This window comes from Acomys minous, assembly GCF_964271855.1.
Source record: "Acomys minous genome assembly, chromosome: 1".
Taxonomy (NCBI): Eukaryota; Metazoa; Chordata; class Mammalia; order Rodentia; family Muridae; genus Acomys; species Acomys minous.
The window spans coordinates 127,710,302-127,734,335 of NC_140483.1; the positions used below are offsets into that span (position 1 = coordinate 127,710,302).

The 24,034-nt window shown below is 38.0% G+C and overlaps 1 protein-coding gene across 6 annotated transcripts in view; it reads right to left on the reverse strand.

Moving 5' to 3' along the window:
- Positions 1–24,034, reverse strand: part of WWP1 (WW domain containing E3 ubiquitin protein ligase 1) — a 100,146-nt gene that overhangs the window by 40,070 nt on the left and 36,042 nt on the right. For 4 of the 6 annotated variants that reach the window (XM_084794043.1, XM_084794044.1, XM_084794039.1 and 1 more), the window contains exons 5-15: positions 20,804–20,941; positions 20,649–20,715; positions 17,949–18,133; positions 10,512–10,839; positions 4,642–4,737; positions 3,557–3,731; positions 2,352–2,406; positions 2,182–2,266; positions 1,938–2,066; positions 725–800; positions 554–625 (exon numbers count right to left, since the gene is read on the reverse strand). In XM_084794043.1, the coding sequence (XP_084650169.1) occupies positions 554–625; positions 725–800; positions 1,938–2,066; positions 2,182–2,266; positions 2,352–2,406; positions 3,557–3,731; positions 4,642–4,737; positions 10,512–10,839; positions 17,949–18,133; positions 20,649–20,715; positions 20,804–20,941 (1,406 nt within the window). The remainder of the gene's footprint in view (positions 1–553; positions 626–724; positions 801–1,937; positions 2,067–2,181; positions 2,267–2,351; positions 2,407–3,556; positions 3,732–4,641; positions 4,738–10,511; positions 10,840–17,948; positions 18,134–20,648; positions 20,716–20,803; positions 20,942–24,034) is intronic. The other 2 variants (XM_084794041.1, XM_084794042.1) reach the window with 2 other exon arrangements.

Sequence of the window (24,034 nt, forward strand, 5' to 3'; positions counted from 1 at the left end):
ACAGATGGTTGTGAGCCACTATATGGTTTCTGGGAATTGAACTCAGTCAGGACCTTCGGAAAAGCAACCAGTACTCTTAACCTCTGCGCCATCTCTCTAGCCCTTGTTTGTTGTTTTTTAAGACAGACTTTCACTATGTAGCCTTCCATGGCTAGGAATTCAGAGATCTACCGGTCTCTGCCTCTAGAATGCTGAGATTAAAGGCAAGTGATGCCACACCCAGCTACACCTAGATTCTTGATGGAAGGATTACTTCTCAGTCTCCCACCTTTGTCTATAAAGTGCAGATGATGGTAGGAGATCTCACTCAGAGATGCTGTGAGGAGTAAAGAAAAGCAACACAAAAACTGCCAATAATTGGCCAACAGTCATGACTTGTTACAGGATGAAGTTTATTTTTATTTTATGTATATGAATGCTTTGCCTCTATGTATGCCTCCAGCCAACATAGTAAATTTAATATAATTACTAAAGACTCAAAACCTTTTAACTCTTTAAAAGTGCAGGATAAAATGAGACAACAAGTACCGTTTCATTCTGATATCTTCCTTACCTGCTGGAAGGAGTCTTCAAATAATGTCTGTCGGGACACATTGATCTTCACATGACTGGGTAGTGCATTAGACTAAAAACAAAAATAACATATCATGTAAGCCACAGCATATGTACTTTATAATGATCAGACTAAATGATTATAAATGAGAACTATTTACCACTGTAGTACCTGGCACAAGTAACGGAAGTGAGCAAGCTTCCACCTAAAGCTGCGTTCATAAGCAATCTGCGGACCACCTTTAGTTCTAAGGAGAAACAAAACAAGATGGCTATAATATTCAGTATGAAACAGTGTGCACTAGATCGTAGTATGACTAAGGAAAGCTATTTGCTGGCAATAAGTACAAGGCTATTTGTTAGGACAATGGAGACTTGAGTCGCAGCAGCAGAACACAAGCACAGAGGGAGAATGCAAGTTGGGAAAAGTCTACTGTTAAGTTTACTGAAGTCCTAAGGTCTAGTACAGACTACTTAAAGGAACTTCTCATAATTCTTAAAGCTGAGGAAGGCAAAGATTCTATATAAGGGAAACATGGGTGGGAAAAGCTGTATCTCATCTTAAACCTGAACTGAACAAAACCAAAGCAAAGCCAAGTTAAATTCCTTGCAGCAAGTTACATGCAGATCATGTGACTCAGTTGACAATGAGAAAAGAGGCAGATACAAGATTCAGTTCAAAATGAGGCATCCTGCTTCTGCTCCTAGAAAGAGTCTTAACAGATGAAGAAAGCACTTTCATGTCAGAGTGAACATAAACTGCTGCCTTCTGCTGTCACATTCAGGGAAGTTCACTCTTTCAAGAAAGTTTACCAAATGGCTACGCATTCTTCTAGACAGTGAAACCATTATTTGCTAATAACATGGGAAAAAGTGACTGTTTTGGGTAAAATACTCACCAATGAAGGAAATAGACAAGAATGAACAAGTAAACTATTGTGCATTTTAAGGGAATAAATGGTTTATCACTTTTTAAAGGGAAAAGGGGCCTCATTGAAAGAAAAAAAAAACTAAAGAGGAAGTGAATAACATAATAACCTCTCTCAAAGGTTATTAGAAGATAAAAATGAGCTAACGCATCTAAAAGGCAAAGTATAATCTTTGGCATGTAGTAATTATTATACATATATTTTCATATATGTATATATATACATACATTATACATATTATATAAAATAATATATATAGTACATATATTATTTGTTTAAGAAATGAAAAACCACAAATCCATTCTAGAATAATATTGAGGAAAATCAGTTACAGTTGGGTATTACCTGTGTATGTTTTCTTGGCCAAAAATAATGTTTCTAAATCTGAGGAGACATTTGAGACTACACCTCCTATCTTTACTAAGTAACAATCTTAAACTTCAGATTTCCACTTACACAGATGACTTCCCATTGCGAGGATCTTTGAAAGTTGTTGTTCTTGTGTTATGATCAACAAAATACCTAACACCTTCCCGAGTATACCTAATTTCCCAGCCTTCTGGCAGGGGTTCTTCATTTGGTAAGCTGAAAGATAAAAGACACAATAATACGGTGAGCATGCTTTAGGTGCTTCCAGCCCACTGGACGGGCCCAGGCATCTACACATGCGTGATGACTTGAGCCTGTAGTGTACACGTACCCTTGAGTCCTTGGATCTTCCCACTGGGTTGTTTTTGTATTATGATTCACAAAGTATACTCTGTCTGTTGAATCCACTCTTTTTTCTAAAACAAAGTATGAATAACTTTTAATAAAAACATGAAACCTATATGCCTCACACATATTTTTAGCAATATCATATCAGCTTACCCCAGCCTGGTGGTAGAGGTCCGTATGGGTCATTTTCTGCAGCTAACATTGAAGCCTGGTTGAAAAAGCAGTTGGGAACAGAAGTAAGATAGTATTTTTAGCTAGAAATATACTAATATACTGAACAGTCACGTTAGAATTTTTTTAAAAAATATGATGAAGGAATATGAATACAACAATTTCAAGAAACAAAGTTGCAAAAATATTATGCGGAGTAGCCACTAGCTGCTTTAATTATTAGTAAATGATTTAGAAATAATGTACTAATATCAATACTTTAATTTCCTGGTCGTTCTAAGGAGTAAGAGGAGATGGGTGAACAGTATATAGAGAATTAGGCCATTAAAATGAGACAATGTGATTTGTTCAAAAGTAGAAAAAATATCATAGTACAACTATTCTACAAAATAATTATCCAATGGTAATATGTACACATCTTGATGAATATGTGATATTCCTGTCACAGACAATGCTCATTGTACTCATTAACCATCTTTAGCTTCTTTCTCGATAAAGTACTAGTTTAGGTAGTAATGTACCCACAAAGACTAGTTCACTGAGTCTGGATTAGTGAAGTATAAAGTCATCAGCAGAGAGGTAGAAGCAGAAGGCCCTTATTGAACATCTTTTGCTCAGCCGCTAAGGGAATGTGCAGGGGCTTGCTAAGTACAGGGCTTACTAGAGGACAGCTCTCCCTTTTCAGTTTACTTGTCCCTTTCATGGCAGAGATTCCGGAAATCAGACAAAAGGCAGCAGGCAAGATGCATGACAACAGCTGGCACAGGTGATGTGCATAACAACAGACAGTGCAGGTGAGATGCATGATAACAGACGATGCCTACACAGAACGATTCGTTTTCCTGGCCTTGGTATTCTATTGAGGTGACTAAACATGCAGCCATAATAAGACGATTCTGCTATTTATCACAAAGTACTTGACACATACCCAATACCTAATTTTGTCCTGTCTCCAAATTTTCATGCACACAAAGTCCTACACAGAAACAAAACAAACCTCATAGTACAAACTTTCTTATTTACTATATACAGGATGAGCACCATAATATAAATTCTAAAATACTCCAAAGCCAGAAAAAATGTCAAGAATGCCTATTTATTTATACATTCTCAGAAATAGTCTACATATTTTAAAAGCCACCAAAGTAAGAGAAAGATGACAGTAACATGTGGTATTTGTTAATTACCGAGTAGAGGTATCGCTGGTTGAATTGTTGCATAGCTCCCTGCAATTGATTGCGCTGAGACTGCCACTGCTCAAAATTCCGAACCGACTCCATGGTGGGGCGCTGCCAGGTTGTTGTTCTGGTGTTATGATCCACATAATAAACTCTTCCACGATCGTCAACTCTTCTTTCCCAACTACCACAAATAATAAAAATGAAGTAATGAGTAATCCTCTGATAAATTAAAACATATATATTTTTACTTTATTTATTTACCTATTGACATTGCTAAGGCTGGAACCCAGGCCACTAAGCATGTTAGGCAAGTTCTCTCTCTACCTATTGACCTACATCCCAGTTCTTGGCCATTTGAGACAAGGTGAAGCCATGTAGACCACACTGGTCTTGTACTCTCCACGGGCCCAGTTGGCTTTCCACTCACAATTCTCCCGCCTCTCCCTCCCAAGTGCTAGGATTACAGGAATATACTATCATGTCTGGCTATTTTATTCTTCAAAGTAGCATATGAATCTATGAAGCATTTATCATTGCTAAATTCCCCTACTTTTCTATCATAGACAGAATTATTCCTTGTTTCTTCTTGAGGAACAATTTTGTGGCATGTTGTCAGAAGGTCCTTACCTACCTTTTCAGTTTTATTTTCCAGGGTCTTTCAAAGGCCTCATGTAAAAGCTGCAGATACCAATTATCCCATGGGTGTCCTAATTCTGCCACGCCATTCTTGTAATCTCAGATCAGATACCCTGTTCTGTATCTGAAATCTACTCAGGCTCCAAGGTTCTGTGTAGTGCTTGTAATTTTCCAACACTTGGGATGGTTTTGTCTTGTCTTGTCTTGTTTTGTTTTGTTTTTGAGACAGGGTTTCTCTGTGTAGCTCTGGCTGTCCTGGAGCTCTCTTTGTAGACCAGGCTGGGCTCGAACTCACAGAGATCCCCCTCCTTCTGCCTCCCCAAGTGCTAGGACTACAGGCCTGAGCCACTGAGACCAGCTATCTTTAAATTCTTATTCATGATATTATACCAAATAAGTTTACAATTTACACACAGTAAAACCCTAACTAAAGACACATAAGAATGCTGCATTACCCTGGAGGCAGAGGCTGTGGTCTCTCCCATGTAGTAGTTCGAGTATTATGATCCACATAATAGGTTCTACCATGTGGATCTTTTCTCTGTTCCCACCTGTAATGAAAGCATAAAAATAGAAGTTAAAAAAAAAAAGATTAGGAAATCTAATCTAGAATCTAGAAAATTATAAGCAGGCTTTATACTTAATACTTTATACTTAAATATACTTAAGGTAAATTTGTTTACCAGCTTCTACTATTGATTCTGACAATTCTGTTGTCATCATTAATATAAAACTTGCTTTGTTTTGTCCTTTAAAAACAAAATCTCTGGGGGATGGAAAGATGGCTCAGCAGTTAAAGGCGTTGGTGGAGGACCTGGGCTTGATTCTCAGCACCCACATGCTTGCTCAGAATACCTATAACTCCAGTCTAGGGGAGATGACACTCACTGATGGCCTCCGTAGGCACTGCATGCATGTAGTGCACAGATACACATGTAGGCAAAACACCCATGTGCAAACGTAAAAGTCAGTAAACGTTAAAAAAAAAAAATCTCTGGATTTAAGTTTCTTTGGGTGGGGACCCAGGGACACAACAGAATAAAGTGTTCACAGTGAATAATTTAAAATTAGGTCTCTTTCCATTTACCACCAGGAGTTTTGGTAAGTCTTTTCTCCAAGGAAAATTTTGCCTATTATATTTGACTTTTCTTAACACTTTATTACGGATCACATTTTTTTTTGGAAGCTCTGCTTATGAAACTGTAACTAATGATTGACCGTGACTGGTATGCTACACTTTTATATCTTTGCTCTATCTGCTAGCAAGTTTCTTTCCCTTCATCAATTAAAGCTTCCACTGAGTTATGCTTTCAGGAGCATTCCTATTGCTCCATAGCTGGCTGTGCATGCGGTGCCGACTCTTACCTTCCCACAACATTAGAGCAGTCTCTTCTCTTCAAGGAACACTTTCTTTTTTAAATTAATTTTAACCAGTAATCATTACTGGGTGTACGTACGCACAGGCCGCTGGATACACACGGAAGTCAGACTAGAACTTGTGGGAGCGCTCTCCTACCATCTTGCAGTCTCAGGGAGTGCAGGTTGCCCGGCTTGGGGGAGAGTATTTCTACTACAGCGCCATCTCTTGAGCCCTCAAGTGGCCTCCTCTACCCTGACTGTTTCTGTCCCCTTTTCGTATTATAAGGTTTCCCTCAGATATTTAATGAGCAAGGTTCTAAAACAAGGCTCATGGGGTTTAACTGAAGGCTGATATGATACACTGCATTGTAGTTTTGTTAGAAAACACGGTATTTACAGCCTTTGTGATAGGCAGGGGCAGGGTGTCTTGAATAGACGTTAGTTCTAATTTGCTGGGTAGAAAGGTGAAGTCCTAGTTCTCAGTATAGGATTTCTCTGAGAAAGGCAGGACGCACGTTTGAAACTTTATTACGTTTTCATCCATCCTGACATAGAGCAAACCTTTCAATGCCCCTCGTGTTGCCAGAAAAGAAGCTGATCCACAGAGAAGCAGAGCCAGCTCCAGGGAGGAAGAGTAGAGGCTTACTTGTTTAAACTTTTTGCTCCTCTTTTCCTTTCTGCGGTACTGGGATCTAACCTGGGGCCTTGCTGCACAAGTGTTCTTCCACTGAACTATGCATGGCCCTAACCCTTTAAATTTTTGTATTTTGGGTGTGAATCTAAGTTGGCCAGGTAGGTCATAACTTCCGATCTTCCCGCTTCAGCCTTCCAAGTAGATGGGACTAAGCCTGGGCCACCATGCCCAGCTTTAGACTGCCTTGAGTCGTCATCTTCAGCACTACTTGTCATGAGCGACACTATCTGCTGGACCTTCTATAAGACCCTGTGTGTTCATGGAGCTTTCTCAACAACAGCCTTGAACTCAGTTCTTTTGGGGTGCTAACTCAAGCACATGTGCAAGCCAGCTTCTACTAACAGCTTCCATGCCTGTTCATGAGTACACTAAGTAAGGTAAAGTATCCTGCCATTCCCCACTCTCTGATTACCAGACATCTCAAGATAACATGTATATATAATTTTAAACTGATGAATTAGGAATACTTATGATTTACAGTCAGCATGAAAGCACCACTTAAGTGCTTCTGTGATATGTTTTACGTTCCATTGCCTTAACTTTGGATCATCTTATGCAGAGATAAGTAGTTAACCTATGCATAGGTCTGGGAAATCTGGTAAGTGTGCTAGTAATTGTGATACTTCTCCAGAGAGATTAAAAACAAGTTCTGGGGGCTGGAGAGATGGCTCAGTGGTTAAGAGCACTGATTGCTCTTCCAAAGGTCCCAAGTTCAAATCCCAGCAACCACATAGCAGCTCACAACTGTCTATAACTACAAGAACAGACACCCTCACACAGATACACATGCAGGTAAAACATTAATGCACATAAAATAAAAATAAAACAAGGTGGAAAAGTAGGTTCCCAGTAAAATGGAATTTGGGGGCAATAGAAGTCTAAAAGGCCACAAAGGCAAAATAGCACCATTGTTGTTTCAACAATGGCTAGTTACTTGTGGTTTTTTTTTTTTTTTTTTTTTTTTTTTGTGGGGTGGGGGAATGTTAATAATCACTGAATCTGGATTTTCCTCTGATTTCCCCAGAGCATGTACTACATAACAATCTGTCATAAAATATCTGTTTTCTACACACAGCATAAGATAATCTACCACCAGAAACAAATCAATACAAACACATCAGGGCTAAACAATCTCTGTAGTGGGTTAACATACATTTTTCAGAATTCTGCTGAACAAAGGAACTGAACAGACTGCCTACCTCTCTTTTTTTTTTAATTATATTTATTTAAATGCATGTTGTTTGTATCTGTATGTATATGTGTGCACATGTGTTCAGGTACCCAAAGTGAAAAGAATGTCATGGTGACACTATCTGCTGGACCTTTTACAAGAGCCTATGTTAATGACCTGAAGCTGGAGTTATACAGGTAGCTGTGAGATGCCAGGTGTGGGTGCTGGAAATTCAACATGCATCCTCTGGAAGAACACAGGCGTTTATAACCACTGAACCGCCTCTCACTCCAACCATTGTGCCCCCACAAAATTTAATATTTTTACATTTATTTGTTTATTTGTATGTGTGTTTATACAGGAATGTATGTGTGGCTTTACCCACTGTGTTATCTTGTCCACCTAGTGCTCCAGCACTTGTGTGGGGTGCATGGGTATAACTCCAGTAGAGTATCACTGTGGGTCATGTAGACAAAGCCAAGGCATCCTTCACTACCTTACCCTACCCCAAGTACCTTCTTTTTCATTGATGAACACCTACTCTGGTCACCAGCTACAGAGTTTACTCTGGGCAACTCTCAGGTCTCAATGGGAGAACCTTATCTCTAAAATGGCAGCTCAGCAAGCTGATTCCCCTTGGACCCACTGACAGGGGAGGAAAAAGGGCCTGGGATTCTCTGGGCAGTTAGTGGAATTGGCCAGGTCCTTCTTTGGATCAGGAGTTCTCTGACCTGAAAATGTCAGCTGTGAGAGGCAGAGGAAGCACCTGGGATTCAGCACAGTCACTGTATATAGTGTTCTACCCTGGGCAGAGGGACTTTTCTATGCCAGTACTTGAATAATATTCCTAATTTTGCCTCCTGGCCACAAACCTGAAACTCTTTCCTACACAGCACTTCACTAGTTTGCCCCTGGTGCAAGACATAGAATGTAGACTACTGTAAAGAAAACATTCAAACATAGTCCTTGTGGCAAACAAATTGGTTTAAGAAAGACAGACTCCACTGAGAACACCGTGATTGGTTATGAACCTTCTGGCTGCTCCTCCTCTCTCCCCTAAGGCAGCCAAGCCCCTCTTATGGACTCTCAAAAAGCACAGGCCACATCACAGATGCACGATGTCCTCACTTTGGGAGGCTATGGAGGATGGCTGTTCAAGCCAATTTGGGCTACACGATGAGTAAATTACCAGAGATGGGAGAAAACAAGAAACAAAATGAAACAAAACAAAACAAAACAAAAAAACCCAAAACAAACAAAAATCTCCAAAGCTCTCTGAAGGAGAGGTGGAAAATAATGTCTGCAAAAACACCAGAGAGCTGTGCAGAAGGCAGCAAACAGCAAGTTCTGCCTTACACAGAAAGGTGCATTAACTAAAATGATAAGATATACTGAAGAAGAACATGTAGATCACAGTCTAAAACCAGCTAAGCCAGGAAAAAGCACTGAGAAAACAAGTTTCAAAAACAGGAAAGAAGTCAGAACACAATACTGGATGAGCAATCAAATGAATAAGGCAAATGAGAGCCTGCTAGGGAAGTTTCAAAGGCTACAGGTCAACATTTAATTACTGTAGCTATATTGAACAGTGTTGTGGTAATATGAATGAGAATGGCCCCCATTGGCTCATCTATTTAAATGCTTGGTTGCCAGCGGACTCTTTGGGAAGGATTAGGAGGTGTGGCCAACGAGGTGTGTCACTGGGGGTGGGCCTTGAGGTTTCAAAAGCTCACAGTAGGCACAAGCTCGCTCATTCTTTTTCTGCCCACTGCTTGCGGATCAGATGTGAGCTCTCAACCACTGCTCCAGGGCAATGCCTGTCTACTGCAATGCTCCTCTTCTTGGTGGTCATAGACTAACCCTCTGAAACTCTAAGACTAACCCAACTGAACGCTTTCTTTTATAAGTTGCTTTGGTCATGTGTCTCTTTACAACAACAGAACAGTAACTAAGACAAGTGTCCTATTTATATAACAGCACTTTTATCTTTATTATTATTATTTTTTGCAATAGCCAACTTCATTCAGAGCATCAGGCTATTTATACTCTGAGGGTTAGGAAGAATCACACGAGTGAGGTGTTCAATCACAAGGAGCAGCTACACGTGGCAAAAATCTGTTTTTCCATAAAGGCATATGGATAACAACAGCTGAAGTCTGCTCACTCCTGTCTGTGAAGAGCACGAATACACATTCTGAGAACAAGTCTGTGTATAACAGCACTTTTAAACTATATTGTATATAATTGGTATCAAGTCTAAACCTGTGTCTTGAAGATAGAAAAAATGAACAAATAATTAATGATTATCATCCATAGCAAAAAGATATAATAAATAAGAATCAAGCAATGCTTAAATAAAGATGAAGAATCATTCTTTAAAGAAAAGCATTGGGAGTTAAATAATACAAAAAAAAAAAAAAAACCTAAAGAAGATTAGAAAAAAACTAAGATTAGAAAAATCCAGGCTTATAATAGAGTCCTTTGGCGTCTGTCACCAGCACTCACTAGTATTGGGAATGGATGCCTAGCTATTACCAGGGATGTCGATCACACAGAGAGCAGGAGAACAGGAGTTATAGTAAGTGTATAGTGGTCGCTACTATAGAAAGTGAAAATAAAGTCAAAATGTCTTGCAGATTCACATTAGGTTTGTCTGTTTATTTCATACAATTCATATTTTGACTAGATAAGTGATTGTTCTTAACTCTAAAAAGTAGCTTCACTGCAGCAAATAAATTGTATGAATGTTCCAACTTATAGTTAAAATTGTAATGATTTATTTTTATGATCTTTATGTATGTGTATTGTATGCCAGTGCGTGGGTGTGTGGATATACATGCACATGAATGCAGATGTCCACAGAGGTCAGAGGCACAGCATCCTGGAGCAGAATTCTGCACCTCCTGACATGGATGCTGGGAACAGAATTTGAGCCCTCTGTAAGAACAGTATGCACTATTAACTGCTGGGCTCCCTCTCCAGATCCTAGACTTAATTTTTTTGTAAAAGAAGCACTTCATATAAATATTCAATAGTCATACTTCATCAGAAAATTTCTACTTAAATAAAAGTCAAACATTAAAAACATTCTTTTGACGTACCCCGATGGCAAAGATTCTGTATTGGCATTTCCAGACTGTGGCCGCAGAGGTTCCCCACACCCTTCTGGCTGCCTTAATTTGTCAAAAACAGAATTATTTCTGGAATCAGAGTCAGGCTCTGTGAGGCTCCGAGCTTCTGGTCCCACTTGTGCACTGGTAGAGGGAATACATTCACTGTGTTCTGAGGACACCGAGTCTTCTTGTACAGGAGGCTCTTGGACAGTGGTGCTAGTGCAAGTGGACGCTGAGGTGGTATCTTCAGATGGTAGTGGAGTACCCATGGTAGATGTATTATCAGCTAGGACAGATGAAGATAATTCTCCATTAACTACAAGGAAAAAATAGCAAAATGGCCCAATTATCTAATCAATTTATTATACTTCTTTAATGCTTATTCAAACTGAGCAATGTACCAGATACTGAAGAACAAGAAATAACAAGATGTCTTTGCAATCATTTTTTAGGAATAAAGCGGGTAAATAATAAAAAATTTAGGAATTTTAAGATTAAGTTGGTAAATGATAAAAATGTAAGTATATATACTAACAACAGTAACTTCAGAAAAGATATACCCACATTAGGAAAACAAATGTTTTAACCTCCAACTTATCAACTTTCAGTCTCCTATATGTAAGTGGTAGCTAGTCTCAAAACAAAAACAAAAATCTCTTTCACTCTTTTGTCCAGTAAAAAATATATGATTGTATTAATTCTTATATTACCATAGAGGACTATTAAAAAAAAAAGAAAACAAAGCAAAATCCAACATTCTGTTCTACATTTTTTCCTTAACATTTTGATACTGAGTTGCCCATGTAGGCCTTAAACTTGGTATCCTCCTGCCTCAGCCACCTGAGTGGCTGGGTTTGCAGGCACACCACCAAGCCCAGCTTCCATTCTACATTTACTTAAAAAATAACTTACTGCTGAAACTTACTGACAGTCTCAGCACACTTGTGAGATCTGCAAAGCAGGTGGATGCAGAAGAGTTCTCGGCACTTTCTGGCACATATTTGTGGTGCTACAGAAGGGAGACTTGCATGTGAGCAAGCTACTTGAAACAAAAGTCTCCGCATTTTTCTGTTTCCTAGAAACTTGGAGGAAACACTGGTGTACTGCTTTATTACTGCCCACTTGGAGACATCCTAGGATCATGGAGTGTCCCTGAAACAACCCATGGACACCATCCATGTGGTGGGAAATTGATCCAAGGTAAGCCTTATTTTCTCTGAGATGGAGGCTTGGGTGGCAAGCTTTGAGAACATGGGCAGTCATCCAAAATTAAGCAGGAGAGCTAGGACATGAGTGGGTGGGGTTTTACAGGATTGTCAATCACCAGTGGTGTACTGCATGGGTCCTATACATGCCACTGCCAAATAGTTGCCATATCCTACAAGTAGATTCACAAATGGCCCTGGAAACCCAAATGTGCTGCAGTATCTACCATCAGCTGAGTCCTGGGAGTGCACTGGGCAAATTTCTCTACTGTAAATTTCTGTTCGGTGAGTTCTGCACCTGGCACCTCCTCCAACTGGCTCACGGGGCCGCTGGGGACAGAATGAGTGGCTTTAGTCTGAAACTACTGCACTGGCTACCTGCTGAACAGCAAAAAAGGTTGGAGTGAAGGATGCTGAGCTTCCTCCAGCATCCCTCCCCACAATTAGGAGAAATTTGTAAAGAAATGTCTGAAAATCTGAATTTTAAATATTACCCAATAACTTTATGATTAGGACAGTCCAAAAAATTATGACAAGGTTTGTAAAGAATAACAAAATCATTAGTAAAATCGGAGATACATAGAACTTTATCACAATCAGTCTGAAACGTGTTAGGCAAATGAATGGACCCTTTAAATAACCAATCATAGTTGAAATGGAAAGGCAATAGAAGAAATGTTTTCCTCAAACATGGAATGAACAAGGTTTGAAAAAGTTCTTTAAGGTTTATAGATAATTCTTGCATTATTTGAATTGTTATATTCCACTAGGAAAAAAAGCTTTTGAATCCACACAAAACATTATCCCCAAAACCATAGGCCAGCATGATGCATAATCAAAGATAATTTAATATTAGCAAATTGTGTTAGGAAATGTATCATGGGAATTGAGCAAAGGATAAAAGCAACATGATTATTTTAAGACAAGCTAAGAAATATTCAATAAAATACTTATGAGCAAAGTAAAGATGATCACATCCAATTCAATATTGCTGATTATGTTTGATAATTAAGACTGGAAAACCACAAACACTGGAAGGTAAAAAGTAAAACTCATATAAAAGAGATTATTTAGAACACATGTGATAAATAACCAGAGATTAGAACTAATAAATTAAATTCAAATATAATATGTTGACAGAATGAAGAGCCTTAAGTTCAGCATCAAGATCATAGTCAAGGTCTCTAAGGAAAAAACAAAAAGAAGAAAAAAAGAAAAAAAACTAAGAGTTGTTTGTTGTTTGTCTGTTTTTACCCCACACAGGCCTGCAAATTGTAACCTCACCAAGTGTTTGGGCTTGTATCATCATGGCACATACTGAGAGGTATTTATAAAAATAAAATGACTAGGAATAGATAAAAATATCATTTAAGAATGAAGAACAGCAACTCTCCTTGTTGGTGCAAATGCACAGCACAGTCAGGACAGACAGTGACTGGGCAGTTTCAATCAAACTATCATACTCTCTACTTATTTCACTTGTTAACCCTAATGAGTTCAATGCTTATGACCACACTGCAAGCCTGAACGCAAATGTGGGTGGAATCTTTATTCCTAGTTTCTTACAACTCAAGAGACCAGGTTTCTTCAGCAGGTGACTGGATAAACAAATGGGGGCACTACAATAATGACAAAGAATAAAGTTCCTAAGGACACAGAAGAATCTAAGATGTATAGACACTGCTAAGTGAAAAGACTCAATCTGAGATGATTGCATGCTCCACAATTCTAACCACAAGATCCTCTGGAAATGTAGCAGAGACAACACAGAAGTCAGTGGTTATCGGGGAATGCGGAAGAGGAAATGGAGTGCAGTAGTCAAACTTTTCAGGAGAGAAAGGTAATGCCACTATGCATTTCTCAAAACACACAAAACCAGTATGCCACAAGAAATGAAACTTGATTAAATTGTGTATTTCTGTCTTTCGTTGTTTCTACCTGATACTGCTTACAAAGTGATACAGTTCCACAGTTTCTACTTATACATACTTATAACTCATTATTACTTTTCATTATTAAACTATAGTTTAATTTCAAAAAAATATGTAGAGACATTTTGGTCAGTAAGAATTTATTCATAATGGTTTGCTGGTTGTAACAAATATACCATATGCATGATGTCACTAGAGAACTCTCAGTAGTAGGGGCAATATACGGGAGCTCCATAGTATTTAGCTAAGTTGTTCAGACCCTCAAGCTCTGGACTCAGGAGATCTTCCTATGCTATCCTCAGCCAAATAGCTTGGTCCCCAGGCATGTGATACCTGCCTCCAGCTTGATTTGGCTTAACAAACATATCTAATCATTTGGAGTTACAGTATTTTCAAAGAAAGTAGAAAAAAGATAGAAGTACTAAAATATTTGAATTCTACTTATTATGACTTTGTTACAGTTTGAATGTGTGTGTGTGTGTGTGTGTGTGTGTGTGTGTGTGTGTGTGTGTATAACATTTTTTGAGTGAGAAGTAATTAGGTCATGGGAGCTGCTGCCCTTACAAGGACTAGGGTAGTTCTCATGGACATCACGTCACTACCTAAGATTTCAGGCTGTTAAAAACATTAAATCTTACTCCTAGTCATTCTCTGACTTCCTGTCCTACCAGGTGATCTTTCTGTGTCATATATATTCCAGCCCTGATAACACACAACAAGAAGTCCTCACCACAGCTCCAAAGGAACTGAATGCCTGGGAACTCTCCAACTACAAAGTGGTGCACTAAAGAGGTAAACTAAATCACTCTTTTTTTTTTTCTTTCTTCCATAACCCCACTCTCACAGGCTCTACATAGCCCTGGCTGCCCTGGAATTTACTATATAGATAAGGCTGGCCTTGACCTTATAGGGGCAACGTGCCTCTGCCTCCCAAGTGCTAAATTTAAAATATCTCTTTTTTTAAAGTTGCACAGTTTTGAATATTTTGCTACTTTAACATAAATAGATCATGATACCATTTTACTGCTTTTAAAAACTACAATGAGAAAAAATTGCTGTTTTAGAGTGGATATGGCTATAAAGGGAAAAATAGGTAGCCCTGTAGGAATGGCCCCGCTCTGTATCTGATTATAATGGCAGTTAGATGAGCCACATTTGTGAAGAAATTAAGTACTCAACACACTCTGCACACAAAGTGAGTGGGCAGAATTGCTTACAGTGACAAACTCTGGGCTAGTATCATTACCAGTTCTGGAATGGGAGCTTACTACAGCTTCATGTAGAATTCGCACCAGAAGACGCCAGGACACAGGACTTCCCGTACATTTTTCTGCAAAGTCTCAATGTTTATACTTTTTAATAAAAAAGTGGGAAAAATGTATCACACCTATAGAATCACTTTGTAAGATAACATAATCACACTTATCTCTTTTATTAATAAGTAATAATTATATTAGAAAAAGTCATTTTATCCTAGAAGTTAGACAGGATTAAAGTGGAGAGGTACATAGTAGTTTTCTTAAATACCACTTGCAAGAACTATGGTACCTATTTTTTATTTATTATCTCATTTAACCTTTACAACTGAGTTATAAGGCAATTAGTTAAGACTATCAGTCACCTTTTATACATAGAGATGTTAATTTTGAGGATTTTTTGTCACATTGCAGGACAAGTCGATTCTTTTCAGGTTTAGTCTATTCTTCACTGTCTCATCTTCCCACTGTAATCTATAGTAAATATTTATGCCAACTAAACTCTCAAATGAATCTCTTAATCAAGAAGGAGAAACAGTCTTCATGTCCAATACTACCTCTGGTGGGAAGTTATCATTTCTCTGACCTCCCTTAGCATTTGCCCACATGCAATATCTGAAACCGTTGGAGACAATTATTCCAGAATTCATGTTCTGGAATTTGGAACAGCATTATATACCACACCAATACTGACTGAGAAGCCAGTCATGGTGGAAAATACAAATAGCATTATGCCAGTTCTATAATATCACTATCAACACACACACACACACACACACACACACACTCTCTCATCTTTAGTGATTTCAGAAGCTTTAAATTACAGGCATATTAGTTTAGATGCGGTAATTTCTTGGAGAAGAATGGTTTACAGAGTTCCCAGTTCATGAGCCCAACAGGAATATCAGCTGGATCCAGCAGACTTGGTATGGAATAGGAGAGCATATGGAGCTCCACATTCACCATCACAATCCTAATAACAAAAGCTCACTTTAGAGTCCAGCAATGAAGCCAAGGATAAAGGGTTTGACTCCTATCTTTAAGTCTATGTGGCAATCCTCAGCACCCACCGCCTCAGAAAGGGTCGGGGAATACTACTTGGCACCTTAATCTTAAAGGGACGGGAAATACCTATTTCTTGAAAAGACATCAGAATTAATTCTACTAGTAAGGAATGAGCTATCTATCACACAAAGACATCAGCTAAGTGGTTGCTACCAACACAAAAGGTTCTAGAAGCCCTTTAAACTACACAGAATGAGGACAGTCACATTATTTTGTAGGAAAATGAGAGCAGGTGAAAAGGTTGGGCAAATATTTTGTGAAGCCTATCTCAATACAAAAGATAAGCACCATCCTTTTGAGACGCTCTATGTAACTATGTGAACAGGAAGTAGTATGAAGTTGAAAGCCACAGAGAAGAATATTAATTCCTGTGACCTCTCTACACGTCAGTTCCATCAGAGCAAATGGAAAATACTAGTGCATATCCCAAAGATTGATAGTGGGAGTGGCTGGTAAGTGGATATTTAGCAGATACTGGCTATTACTGCATTACTACTTTTAAGACTTCCCTACTTTTCTTTATAATTTCACAAATGCAAGAACATTATTTGTGATGGAATCTTCATTTCTAACTCCCTCTGTGTGTGTGTTATTTTCATCCTGAAACTTCAGGTAAAAAAATGAACTTATCCCCAATACAGAGTATATAAAATATTCAAAAAGCTATAAAGAATACACAAAAGATTCTACAGTGCTAATTGTTAATTCTTTCCTATTTCATCAACATCTGAATATGCCCAAAGTTAAAATATGCAATAGCTAAGGGTAGTAAATACTTTCACTAATCTACTCACAGCTAAATGTTTCAGAAATAAGAGCAAATTCTTCAAATTTCATACATTTAACTGGCCTTTCTGAAGTGACCATTCCATACTTTTATCATCAGATTCTTTTCATGAATAAAGAATTGACTAAATTACTGGTCATGACATCTAATTACCGTAAGAGATGATGCCATTTTTAAATCCGCAACAGCCACTCAAAGCAAACTCATCCATATATTAAGACTGCACATTCTAATTTTCAAATTGGCCCAAAAGGAAGCTAAGTGCTCCAAGTATGATTTTGTCTAGCTATAGAATGAGTTTTTAAAAATATATTAATTCCTTAAGAATTTCATATCATACATGTTAATCATATCTGCCTCCTATACTTCCCAGATGTAACACCCTCTTTGTACTCCCTCTAACTTTGTGCCTTCTTTTCTTTTCTTTTTCTTTTTCTTTTTTTTTCCATTTAAAAATAACCCACTGAGTCCAATTTGTGCTTCTCATATACTCATAGGTGTGGGGCCACACCCTTAAAGAAAATGGACTCTCTAGAAGCCATCAACTGTCACCCTTCATAAGATGGATTTTACTTGGCTTTTGCTATCATGTTATATCTCTCTTCTTTTATGAAAGATAAACAACAAGATTCATTGTTGCATCTGCCTTCTTGGAAGTATGGAGCACTTTGTGCTGTCCATATCATGGTCTATTTTTAGATCAATCCAAAAAGCACTATAAAGTCTTCCTGGGGCATTTCCTCGAAGCAATGTGCTCTCCCTTTGGGAAATTTAAAACTTGCAGATGGCTGTATCAACCCACAGCACACACTTCTAACATTTACCTACGGAGGGGAAATTCATATTCATATGCTGAAGACCATTCACTAATAACTTTTACTAACAAATCACTGAATTCACTCAAGTTTTTTCAAAAATACACATTGTCACTAATTAAATAGTGTCTGTGCCTTAAAACCCAAGAATCTTTCATCATGTTAGCATTTGCTTAGTAAAATGCCATTTCTCAACTGTTTTTTGGCATACCTTCTTAAACAATCCAGGAGATTTGAAACTTAGAAAAAAGTTCAAGTATCATCATTTTATACTTTGTATTATAGAACAGAAGATTAAGAATGATAGCATGATAAAGAAAATGCAAGCTTAACTACATCCTCAAACAGTGTGACCGTGAAGGTTACCCGTGTCACTGGTGGGCTCAGAGGTGAGTGGCTTGGGAGCTGGAGTACTTTTGGGTCTGGCAGCACCCTGAGACGGGGATGAAGATGTGGTTTCTCCATTCACTACATGTGAGCAGCCTGAGTTGGGAACAACAGCATTTGTTGATACATGGTTATCCAGTCCAGTCGTACTTTCAACAGGCAACCTTTAAAAAGAAAAACAAAGGGTCTTACTTCAATGAGTTAAATAAAAACAACAAAATAATTTTTCAGCAGTTTACATTAAAAAAAAAATTGCTGACTTTTTAACACTCATGGGGAGTGCTAGAGCAGAGAACAAAAATGCAGCCTGCTGTTACCACATGAAACTACACTACTTTCAATTTTAAGAGTCCACAGTGGGGCTGGAGAGATGGCTCAGTGGTTAAGAGCGCCGCCTGCTCTTCCAGAGGTCCTAAGTTCAATTCCCAGCAACCACATGGTGGCTCACAAACATCTATAATGTGATCTGATGTCCTCTTCTGGCCTATAGGTGTACCTGTAGGCAGAACACTGTATACATAATAATGAATAAATAAGTCTTAAAAAAAAAAAAAAAGAGTCCACAGTGGCAGACACACTAAGTATGAGTGTATCAAGGCCTTCAAGAACTACTCAAACTATGTATTTTAAATAAGAGTATTAGTAGCTTCAAAGACTCATGAAATCATATGAAATGTCCAAAAACTAATTCTAAATTTGGACTGTATTTAATAGCAAAGATAGGTAAGGTCTGAACAAAATTTCTAAGTAATTCTGATGGATGTATTACTCCTTGGCCATACAGAATCATTTTCTAGAAGTTTAAGTGAGAGAAGACCTTTGAAAGCTTTTTTTTGTTTGTTTGTTTTTCAAGACAGGGTAGCTCTGGCTACCCTGGACTCACTTTGTAGACTAGGCTGGCCTTGAACTCACAGAGATCTTCCTGCCTCTGCCTCCCTGAGTGCTGGGATTAGAGACGTGTGCCACCACCTGGCTCATATGACTCATTTTAAAAAACAAGATGTACTATTATAACATAAAACAATAATAGTTTTGGTGGTTTTGTTTGTCTTAGGATGGTCTTCCTCGATGGGCCAGGCTAGTTTTTAACTCTGAGTTGCTGTGAACTCCCAGTAAGACTCTGGCATTACAGGCACAAGCAACTATGTACAACACAGGACTCAGTTGTAAGTGGTAGTAATTTAAACTCCTTGAAAATCTAAAATTGTACTTTAAAGAATTTAAACATGTTACACATTTATGCATTTTAATCTACAGCTGTTACATTGTTTCAGTCATTAATTTTTCTCAGTATAATTATAATCTGGAGACTGTTTACTTAAGGCAAATAATCAATTTGAAAGCATGGTTTCAAAGGCTTGTTTTAAACATTACTGGGTGGGCTTGAGAGAGGGCTCAACTACTAAAGGCTAGGCCCAACCAAAAGACAGTACTGAAAATCAAACCCATGTCTCTGTATATGGTAAGCAAATACGCTACCAAGGAATTACATTCCTGACCCTTTCCCACAGATTTTGTTTTGAGGCAGGATGCCATTGAACTACCGAGACTGCATTAAACATCCTGTCCTCTTGTTTCAGTCTTCCAAGTGTCTCGACTGTGAGTCTAGCTTATTCAAGTGCTTTGAGGAGAAGCAGCGAACAACAATTAAGTTACTGTTATTAGTAACTGTGCAAAGTCAAAAAATTATACTTTGCTTTATACTGGCATATTTTTTCAGATGTACCAAGTCAATTTTATGAGTATATTTTTATATATTTGGACTGTAACTCCATCATATTTGAATTATTATATACACGTATCCCATTTACATGTTTCAAAAGAGAGCTTGTTTTAATCCTCACAAACTGTGAATGACGGGGAGCTTTCGAAACGGCAGGATGAATTCTGTGCCCATAATTTACAGGGCATTTAGCTTGTGAGCAACAGGAGAATGCCAACTCAATTAGTCTCCCTCCCACACTACCTACTTATTAACCAGCAAATTGTAAATACTGAGTGTGAGGAGGCATTTTCCATAGGGAAGGAGGCAACATTCCATAGCATAAGTGAATAGTATCTTAAGATTCTTTCCGAAGTACTTTATAAATACCATCTTTATATATAAGCTATTAAATTTTTATTTATTAATAATTTTTTATATGAGGCCTTTCAATGTAGCCATGGCTAGACTTTTAGATTTTATGACAAATACTAAATTGAGGTTAAGAATTGAAATTTCTGGCTGGGCAGTGATGGCACAAGCCTGTAATACCAATACTTGGGAGGCGAGGCAGGCAGATCTTTGAATTCAAGGCCAGCCTAGTCTACAGAACAATTCCAGTACAGGTAAGGTTACACAGAAAAACCCTGTCTCGAAAACCAAAATAAAAAAAAAAAAATTAAAAAAAGGAATTGAACTGTCTAAGCTGAGCTTGGCGTGTTCTGCAGCCCCAGCACCTAAACAGTGGAAGCAGGAAGAGCAGAGCTTAGAGGTCATCCAGTTATCCTTAGCCGCACAGTAAGAGCCTCAACACCCACCCAAAGTGCACCCAGTAATAGAATCCTAACAATCAAGACACTGAAGCAGGAAGAACATGGATTTGGAGCTAACAAAAAAATAAAGTAAATTAAAAACACAAACTTCATCCTTGGGAAATATTATAACATGTGGTCACAAAAAATAAACAATTATTCTACCTGGTCGTTGTCCTTGTTGAAGGGTCTCCATTTTCATGTAAGGCATCACCATTCTGCTGTATTTCTACTAAACATCAGGAAAGGAAGCAACTCAGTTTCTATATATGGCTTGTCAGTTTTCGTATTTAAACTAAAAACACCTAAGCATGGCTTACTGGGTGGGGAAGCGCCGCGGCTTGTCACACTCTCTTGCTCAATCACTAATCCATCAAGCACAACTGTCAGTTCACCAGTTTGTACTACGCCGTTCTTGTTTTCCAAGGAAAGTTTTAATTGTTCTTTCACTTTCTCTACTAAAAAAAAAAAAAAAGAAAATTCTAATTTAAAATCATTTGTCACATATGAAAAGATGTTTTAGAGATCACTCAGTTAAAGACCTGCTGTATTTCAGAACTTGGCAGCTGCATTTGGAAGAAATGTCTTGCATTTAAATCTGTAGAGATTGTACATACTACAACAGGATGAATTCTATTCATGGTTGGTTTGGTGACTCTTTTTCCCAAGTTCCACACTTTGACATCATCTTTAATTGTACACCTACAAAGTCTACTACTTCTGTAGACAAATGACATGGCCAAAATAAGTCATGCAATTGCAGATAATTAGATTAGCATAAACCATAAGTAACATATTCTTTTCCTTAAAACACCTAGTGTTCAAAAATGCATCAGATACTTTAATTGCATGTGGACTTTCAGAAGGAACTTCTCCTCCTCCTCCTCTTCCTCCTCCTCCTCCTTTTTATTATTCACATGTAATAGAAACACAGGCCAGGGCAAGGGAACTGTAAATCTCAGCACTTGTTCGTAAAAGAATGGAGACAAAAGGCAAAGGCCACACTGTTTGCATTATCAGCATGGAGGTATCTGCATCATGGCAACAGGCAGCAACATGGTGAGACAGAGTTTTAGAGAAAGGGTAATAAAGCCCACGGTATCAGAAAAGCATCCTTAGGCTCTGACCAGCATCCAAAATAAAGAGACAATAAGAGCAAAGGGAACATCTTTTTGAAGGTAAGGTACTGCATCCTATTAAAGGATAATTGTTCAGAAGGTGAGTCTTTCTTCCTGAGGGGTGGTCCCCTGCCTGGGTGACTGGCAGGCTCAACTAATAGGTCAGGTCTCCATTCAGGTCAGAGATTCTATTCTACTAGCCAGAAAAGTCTCCTTAATTACTGCTACTCTAACATTTCTCCCTCTCAAAGGGTGTGGGCACCAGATCAGGGATCAGATTCCCTAAACACTTTGGCATCTCCAGGCTATGTCAAAGACAAGTGGGCTACGAAGCCCAGGGACAATTCTGGTGTAGGCAAACAGGTAACCTTGCAGGGGTTGGGTAGGGTGTCTCTCTATGCTAAATGTCCTAGACAATTTTTAATCTCTTGATCGTATCATTTCGTTCTCTGAAGCGATAGCATTAACTGCCATTGTGGAAACGGGCAATGGCTAAACTGGCTTTGTGAAGAAACCTTTAAAAAAATCAATTTATTACTTTAAGTGCTAACATTTTAAGCCCTTAACCTAGCAAACCAACATTTAGGAGTTTCTTTTTGTTTTTGCTACAATTCTGGATACTGAGCAAATGCCTTGTATATCCTTGGCAGGTATGCCACTACAAAAACACATCCTCAGTCCCACCTTTGAGGAATTAAAAAACAAAACAAAACAAAACAACAACAACAACAAAAAACATAAGAAGATGAGGCAATCAGCACAAAGACCCACAAATGTCAACAAAGGCATTACTTCAGGCTGATTGTTGAACGATGCGCTTAATACTAAGAATAATGATGTGAAAACCACATGTGGCTCTTGGGCTGGAGACATGGTCAGCAATTAAGAGTGTGTCCTGATTTTGTAGAGGGTCTGAGCATCTTATGAGGCAGCTCACAGCTGCCTGCAACACCACCACCAGGGGAAGCCAATGCTGCTGGTCTCCTTGGGCACCTACACTCACATGTACATATTCTTATATAGAGACACACATACACAGAAGTTAAAAGGTAAAAACAAACAAACAAACAAATAAATGAATAAATAAATTCTGAATTAGTGTTTTCTTCAGCAGTACTTGTGGCATGATACAAAGAAGAAAATGAGTTCCTGAGCCAGGGAGACATTCAAACATGAGAAGTGTTCCATTAAAAAAAAAAACAAACAAACAAAAAACCATAAACTAGAATTCTGGTTTTTAAGTCTTCAATGACTCCAAATACAATTAGCCAAAACACCATGAATAAATCCTGATTATTCCTTGGTTCATCTTGCTTTATGTAGTTTATTTCATTTATGTGTAATAATATAAATGTATATGCAGAAAAAAAGAACTGTGATGGATTCACCCTTATTTTAAAAAAGGAACATTATCAACGTTTTATAGAGATAGGCTATACTGATATCTATATGAAATAATTTATTTAAAGATTTTTTAAGAAACATTGACCATATTGTTATGTAACCCTGGCATACCTGTTTTCATCATCTTATGTACTTTGTATAGATCACAATAGTAAAATGTATACATATCCAATGAAACTGAAAAAATATTTTCCTCTATTCTAATTCTTCAATAAAAACCCAACAAAGACCAGAAAAAAAAAAAAGATCTTCAATGAATCACATAATTTGAAATTTAATATAATGCAGAAACCCTTTCTAAAAAATTGTAAATCTATGTACACACATGCAAAGTTCTGTAGATACTGGCAAGAGCTTTAACATTACTATACTCTAAAATTACTTTAAAAATCCCAATGCCAGAAAATTACCAATCGAGGAAACCTGGTATTTATAGTATACTGTTTGTTTGTTTTAAAGAGCAGTAGATGATAAGCTCAGGGGAAAAGTATGTTTAAGAACAAGAAAAAGAAAAATTATTGAGTGGTTATATTTAAATAGAATTATAATTTCTATGCCCTTCTGTGAGTTTTTTTGTTTTGTTTTGTTTTGTTTTTTTTACAATACTTTTTACAATGAACTGAAAAACTATAACACTAGAATAGTTAATCTAAATAAAGTTGACACTGTCGAGGAAATAAAAATATGCGCAAGGGCCAGGGACACTCTGAAGAAGAAAGTCTCTGCCTGGTTTATACAGGATCAGCGTATGATCCCCAGCACTCATGAGGGAAGGGAGAGAACAGGCTATTTATTTATTCACCCTAGGCTAACCTGGACACAACTCTTCTGCCTCAGCCCACTGTGCCCTGGAATTACAGGCATATACCACCATACTTGAATTAGGTGTTAACGTACACAAGCAGATAGTGAATAGTGACAGTAACTGGTAACCGATACTGGTAGATGATCTACAGCATGGAGAAAGAACAGGAAAATATTGCGTACAGAACAGTACAGCACAGTTCTAAAAGCAGCCATTGGCAATTA